General features: G+C 36.7%; 1 protein-coding gene across 1 annotated transcript; it reads left to right on the forward strand.

Annotated features, from left to right (window-relative positions):
• The first annotated feature begins 451 nt into the window (after positions 1–451).
• Positions 452–1,054, forward strand: LOC131650368 (uncharacterized). The gene has a single exon (XM_058920081.1). It carries the CDS (start codon positions 452–454, stop codon positions 1,052–1,054), a length of 603 nt encoding a protein of 200 aa, XP_058776064.1.
• The last annotated feature ends 6,658 nt before the right edge of the window (positions 1,055–7,712 follow it).

A 7,712-nucleotide genomic window follows, 5' to 3' on the forward strand; every position in this document is an offset into this window, starting at 1 on the left:
CAAGGGTGACTTGTGTCGAGATTGAGACTCCGTAAATCTCATGATTAAAAACCAACACAATGAGATACAAACCACATTTGTTCGGAGCATTACGATGTTGGAACATCGATTCAAGGACAACATACTTTATTCTCAATTGATCGACAATGTGTCTCGGGCCGGGTTGAACTATATTTTTCACGAGGCAAAACGAGGTGGAGTTGTACGTTCTTATAGCGAAAAGTGTGGTTGTACTATTTCTAAAACGTATGGTCTCCCATGTGCGTGAGTTATTGGTAAAAAGATAAAACTAGGTGAGACAATAAGAATGGACGAAGTTATCCCTCATTGGAAAAGACTTAGTTTTGATGATGATAATGATGATGGTTGCATCGAAGGAGAAAAATCGAATATCTCTATTACTTCCGAATTGGAAGCGATATAATAGAGATTTTTGAAGGCCGGTGACAACATGAAAATCCACATCAAAGAACAATTGCGGAAGATTGGATATCCCGAAACAACTGACATGAAAGCGCCTTCTCAACTGGTTAAGACAAAGGGTGCTCTGAAGAAATCGAAGCCTACATTAAATGACAACTCGACCACATGGGCTCCTTCGTATTGTGAGCACGTCGATAAACTTTTTCCCGACTCACCGACTCCTAAATCTCAAAAATCTCAAACAAATTCAAACAAAGGAGCTCGCATAAGCAAACCGCCTCCAACATCTATTCCACCAAAAATTCCAATCGTCGAAGAGATGCCTATTCCACCGAAAATTTCGTTCATTGAAGAGATGCTGGTTTTTATGTACAAATATATCGAACGCATCATCAATATTGTGGGGGACGGTAATTGCGGTTACCTGGCCGTCTCGGGGTTGCTTGGTAATGGAGAGGATAGCCATACTCTTGCCTGTCATCAACTTATCCAAGAGTTGAAGATACATAAAGACTCGTACATGCGGTTATATGGAGAGGAATCTAAATTTGAAGCGGTTAACGAAGCTCTTGTTCCTTGGTTGGGCGCTTACGCACCGGTGTCAAAATGGATGAGATTCCTGGAAATATGACATCTTATTGCATGCGCGTATGATAGGGTGTGCATTGACTTGACGCTGTCATACCCCAATTTTTGACCCTAAGATCACACATCATTTGCATTCAATCGTCAATCAAGAGCACCATTGTGAAGCTTTATCTTTGATACTGTGATTATCTCTGAGGGGAATTATTGAGCATTTATAGCCTTTTATTTGTTTATACTAATTAAAAATCAAAAAAATATATGTTTTGTCTCTTTTGTTTATATTTTACAGGTGAAAGATCGGGCAAAAATCAAAACAGTGCAAGAAAACAGTTTTTGAAAATTTGAAGGTGGAAATCGATTTACCCCTGTGGGAAATCGATTTCCTGTGCGCAAAATTCAAAAAAATATAAGGAGGGAAGCTTGACATCATTTTGGCACCTTTTTATTTGATCATTTTATCAATTTTCCACCTCATCAAAATTAACTCATTCATTAAACCCACTTTAACCTCATTTTACCATTTTTACCATTTAATTGCCACTTTAATCACCAATTAAACACAAGTTAATCACCAAACACAAAAAGACCAATTTGCCACTACTCTTGCTCCAATTCTATAAATAGAGCCCTCTACTCTCTCATTTCTCAAGCTTTTGATAGCCAAAAAAGTTCTTGCAAATTCATTTCTCAAGCTTTTGATAGCCAAAAAAGTTCTTGCAAATTCATTTCTCAAGCTTGGATAGCCAAAAAAGTTCTTGCAAATTCATTTCTCAAGCTTGGAGAGCCAAAAAATTGCTTGCAAATTCATTTCTCACTCTTTCCAAAACCCTCACCCAAAGTTCATTTTCATAAGATTAGTAAGGTTCACATTGAATTTTACTAATTTTGAACTAAGCCTCCTACATTTCACTCTTTTCTTTGATTGTTCATCTCCATACTTGAAGGATCTACACTTTGTGCTTGTTCTTGAAGCTACTTCAACACTTTAATTCAAGAATTGGTAAATTTCTCAATTCTAAGATGTAGATCTTTTGTGCTTGTGTGTGATGCATCTTTGATGCTATATTGGTCCTATTTGATGGTGATTTGATGGAAAATTCGTGCTCCAATTGATATGTGATCATAAGGTGTTTGTATGTTTGCTTAAGTCAAGTTTTATGCCTTTAAATGTTGTTTTTGCTGAAATTTGCACTGGTCAAATCGATTTCCTTAAGGCTCAAATCGATTTCCTGCTGAGCGTGACTTGTTTTTTTGAAAACTGCACTATGGAAATCGATTTCCCTCTGCATGAAATCGATTTCCTGCTGGCAGAATGTGGTTTTTTGCCTTTTTTATGCTTGTTTTGGTTTCCTACTTCCTCCACTTCATTAATATCATTGGATCTAGGATGTTGATAGGTTTGAAATGACCTAATCCATAATATTAGATGAATGATATTAATGATAGTGTGAGTTGATTATCTTTTGTGAATTTTATTCTTCTTCCTCCATTTCATTAATATCATTGGATCTAGGATGTTGATAGGTTTGAAAGAACCAAATCCATAATATTAGATGAATGATATTAATGATAATGTGAGTTGATTATCTTTATGCATTTTATCTTCTCCTTCTCCTTTTTTTCTTTTGATCGATGAAAGTCTTAATACTTTGAGAATTCTTATGGATTCTTAGTAAAGACTAGATCGTTACCTATTTTCTTTTCGTGCGGTATTGCTTTCGGAAGGCGATCTACATATCGTTCTTCTCGCATGCATTAGCACATAAAGTTTTGACCGGCCTCGTTGTAGGGTGATTTCTACATAAATCACTTGGCGATCTGCTTAACATAGCGCAATATTTCGTGTCCCGAATAAAAAAGATCAAATATGGAAGAGAATTGTATGCGGTTGATTTAAGACTTGTGGAGGTTCTTATCGTGTAGTCGCTATGATTTTATCAAGCTTCTGATAAACCCCATTGAATTTAAATCCGAGTACATCATTCACTCACCATAGGTCTTCCTACTAACTTTGATAACATACTTGACAAGTTTCAAGATGGTTATCTTTAACATTTAACAACTAACTTTAATTTCCGCACCTTTACTATACCGCTCTTTATATTACCGCTCTTTATATTACCGCTCTTTATATTTCTCGCTTTATCGCTTTACTTTATCATTTCATCATATTTACTTTCCGTCATTTTCTCTTTGTCCACTTGGACATATGTTTATGTTTCTGTTTTTTTTTCTTTGTCCACTTGGACCATACTTTATTTTTTTGCTAAAACACTAATAAACAACCGAAAATATAAAAAATACATAAGGCTCTTTGGACTATCGGTTACTATCCCTAGCACTTTGGAGATTCGGACTTATGGACCTAGTACCTCTGGACTCATTCTATTACTATCCTGTGATTGTTCTGTCTGTCTGGCATTGTTCTGTTGTATGTTTATGTGTGCAGGTATTTCCTTGAAAGCCCTTGATGGTTAATTCCAAGGCATTGATATAAGGATTTTACCCGAAAAACAGCCGTTACTCTGCCCGATTTTCGTCAGAATCTTAATGTGCTTAATGAAAAAATGGTGCTAAGACAATAAGTTCATCTGGATCCCCAAGTGTTAATGTGTTGGTATTGATAAATCCAAAGGATGGGAAAACTACCTTGGCTCTTAATGTCAAGTGTTGGCTTCTTATTCGGTTAGACCGTTTCTTTCCTTAGCTTTTATTTTATGCATTAGGTTAGCCTCTTCATCTCCTCCCATTCTTAAATTTTCAAAATCTTCTCCCTTTTTCCAAAATATTCTTATGTTTGCAATCTTTTCAAAACCTTTTTCTTAAAAATATCTTTCGCCTTTAGTGGCTTTTCTTCAAAAGTTTAGACACCGTTAATTGTCGAACGAGTGGTTATACCCCACGATTTTGAAATTGATTGATAATAACGAGATCTTTTCTGCGTGAGAGAGCTAGTGGCATACTCGTTGATTTTATCCGAGTTGGAGCCCTTCTTTCATTTGCGATGCAAAGAACTTGTTTGTTCTCATGCTCAAGATCAATGGCTGAGTATTTCTCTCTAACGACAACAAAGTGTTTATTCGTTTTTAAAACGTTTTTCCCAAAAGCGGAACTACATTAGCTCTGACTTCTCCATTGCACCGAGGAGGTATGTAGGCCCAAAGCTTAACGCTTTGCCGAGCTTATTTTAAAAATAAAACAAACTCTTTTTTAGCACACACACACACAGATTTTCAAAAAGGTTCCTGTGGAGTACCACAGATATGAGGGGTGCTTAAAACCTTCCCCTTGTATAATCAACACCCGTACCTTAGATCTCTTCTTTTTGTTTTAAAAAACAAACTTTGGGTTTTTTTCGTTCTTTTCCCTTTTCCTTTGGAAACAATAAAGCGCGGTGGCGACTTTCACTGAAATATTGATTCGAGTCATCCTATGGCTTTGATATCAGATTTTCCCCGCTACAGAAAAATGGCGACTTCACTGGGGATCCAGTTTTAAGTGTGTTAAGCCTATTTTTGTTTATCTGTGTGTTTTTTATCTGTATATATTGTTGTGTGCTTTGATTGTTTATTTTCTTTTTTTCTTTTTTGGTGCTCGATGGTTCCTCTGTGATGAGATAAAGTTCTAACCCGAACTTTGGTGAGTAACTTGAGATAGGAGGTGGTAAGACCAATAGTTGCATGTCAGGAGCAATCCTTAACATGAGCATCATATGGTGGAACCCCAATCAGTGGAGGCCTCATGGAAGGTGGTAGATGTTGTTACGAACTATCGTAAGAACGCTATTACTTTCAATAGTGAGTGTCCGTAGAAGCTGAATGACCTAGAACCCTTTTAACCCATCTAAGCCTTTTTAGGATGTAGTGCAGAAACAAGATCAAGTACCAATTTGAGCTTGTTGTCATGCGATACTACGCTCAGACGAGGTCTTTTTAGGCATATTATTGGCGCCCATGAGCAATTGTGCGTGCCGGTAGTATCCGATAGAAGATTGAAAACTCTGGGAACCTTTGTAGAACCCGTTCGGCAGGTACAAAATTCCCTAGTTCATACCTTTGTGGGTGGTTCTTAACCTTGACTCCATACTCGTGACGTCGAACCTTTGAACCCTGTCTGTGTAACCGTGTGTGATCTTGATTGTGATTGATGCATAAACCATGCATCCATGCATTCATTTGATTTCCAAGGAACTCATAGGTCTTTCTTTGTAAACATCATAAGTTTCATCAAACTCAATGGATCTTGGGTGTTGATGGGGTGAAAACCTTAATCCACCAAAATGGATGATTGATCTTGATGATAACTTGATCAAAGTTTTGATCCAATATAGGATTTACCTCCTTCATGTTTTGATGTTTACAAAGTAATAACTTGAATTCTTTGAAAATCAAATAAATAAATCAAAAAAACAGCAATCGCATCATTTGCATACATACATCCAGGTTATCCAGAAACTTATCCTTGTCTGTCTCCATCTTCAGAGTTGTTGTCTACCGTCAAGCTGATTCCTCGACACATTGAACTAGAAGCATGTATCTGAAGAGTATGGAAGAACTTCAACAAGACCAAGAGTTGGTAAGATCAAAGATGCTATCTTTCAGGGATATGGGTCCTAATGTTGTCACTAATCCTTTGCCAGATCAAAGTGGCTGAAGACAAGTCAAAGCCCAATTTTCCTAAAGCCAAGTGTTTCAGACAAGATAGCTCATCTTTGTTGCTGATTAGTCACTAGGCCTTGTTTCTGTGCTGTTTGTATTTCCTTTATTGTGTTGTTTACTTTTAGACTTTGTTTGTTTCTGAATGGTGATTTTAATGAAATGAGCATTGCATATTTTGAATTCATTTTCATCTACACTGTTTATGTTCATGCTTTCTTTTACAAAACTTTTTCTTCCTTTTGCTTTCTCTATCAAACTTGTGTTTTATGCAAAGATTGGAGGGAGGATGATGACAACGAAATACCCAAGTTGTTGAACTGTATGCTTTCGAATAAAACTTTGCTGATGATGTACAGGAATTGTTTCAATTCCCAAACACTGGAGAAATAAGGAAGTTAATCCCTTGTCAACCCCTCTGAGCCTTCGAAGTTGGAGTTTCTTTCTGTATGAAAAAACCCGCATTTTTAACCTGGGGCAGGGTAGTTCTCAGTTAATTTGGCTGTGCATTCTATTTTAAGAGAATCATTCAGTACACCTTTCAACAAGTGCTTCAATCGCAAGCTTTCCTCCGCATACATCAAAGAAATGTTGGAGATGTCAATCAAAAGCCAAAGATGGTTCATCTTAATCATTAAGCAAGGCAGTCACTATCTTTCAAAAAAAAATGTATCAAAAAAATGTATACAAAGAAAAGCCTGCTAAGTCAAAACCAAAAATGATGACTAAGGCAAAAATAAGGGCATCCCGCTGACTGTAAGTTCAAAATAAACAGTTCAGGCAAAAGTTAGGGTTATATAAAAAGAAAAGATGAAAAAAGAGAAGTCAATAAATTCCCCAAACAACAAAATGTTGTGATATCAAAAGGAAGAAGTGACTGCCATCTCAAAAGTTCTCTTTGCTTGTGAACTATCATCATTATCAAAGGTGCAATTCCAGAAGTCTCTTGGAACCTGAATGCATAAGTTGAATTAACTGAGTTTTAGGACTGGAGATCATCACGAAGGGGGTGGGTACAATCAAATTTTGAGCCTTATATCCTTTGTTTCTTAAACCGTGAACCAGGCCACGTTACAACCTATGAAAGACCTAATTGAAGCAAGGTTTGTTTGAAAGCATACTACAACAAGGTTGCGTAAGCTGACTCCCATGAGATTTGCCAATCATTTGCTTTGATACCATATCCTTGCTTTATCTTTCACTTTGAATGTCTTAACCTTTATGTTTTGACCAGTGATTCCATTTGCTTTACATCAATAACATCTTTCCAATAATGATTTTGATTTCAAAAATATGTTTTGAGCATTGTATTAAAATTACCATTCTTGAATGAACATTTTATCTGCAAGTAAGCACTCATCTTTCAGGAAGTTCAAACAGTCGAGAAACTTGATCAGTGGTCCTATCAGGGGCACGTTACTTCAAGATCCTGTTGTTCAGATGTTCAGTTCAAGATTTGTTGATCAGAATATCATTTCAAGACTTATACTGGGGCAAGCCATCCCAACATGCATTTCAAGAAATGAAGCCATGATCAGTTAACTTGCAACAATTAGTGAATCAGGGGCGATCTTCTTCAGCAATCCCCAAGCAGTTTTATCAGCCCTTCTCAAAGGATCATTGTTTTGATACAGTTACCAGTGTAATAGAAGTATGTCCAAGCATCTTCTTCCCAAGCAGAATTGGCAGAGTTCCCGTGTTGAGGAATCGAGTTCCTATCGTGCCTCACAAAAGAGTCTCCCTCAGTTGTAACAAACCATTGCATTGCATTAATCATATATCATGCATAGAAAAATTCAACATCATGCATTGAAACAAATTTCATACTCATTTGTATTTTTCGAGGTTCTGTTGCTATCAACATCTTCACCTTGAGATCAAAGTCCAACTTACTTGGCACCTATCCAAAACAGATACTTGTTTGTCTTGCCCGTCTATTGTTGTTCCTTGATGTATCTTTTCTTCTTTTAGTGTCATTCCTGAAAGATTTACATCATGTTTTATCTTGGTTCCCTTCAATCATGTTTTATCTTGATTGTCTCTAAT

Source organism: Vicia villosa, linkage group LG2 (assembly GCF_029867415.1).
Source record: "Vicia villosa cultivar HV-30 ecotype Madison, WI linkage group LG2, Vvil1.0, whole genome shotgun sequence".
In the NCBI taxonomy this organism is placed as follows: Eukaryota; Viridiplantae; Streptophyta; class Magnoliopsida; order Fabales; family Fabaceae; genus Vicia; species Vicia villosa.

Bases quoted from the DNA above. Each gene is read 5' to 3' on its own strand.
- LOC131650368 (XM_058920081.1), top strand. From the start codon at position 452: ATGAAAATCCACATCAAAGAACAATTGCGGAAGATTGGATATCCCGAA.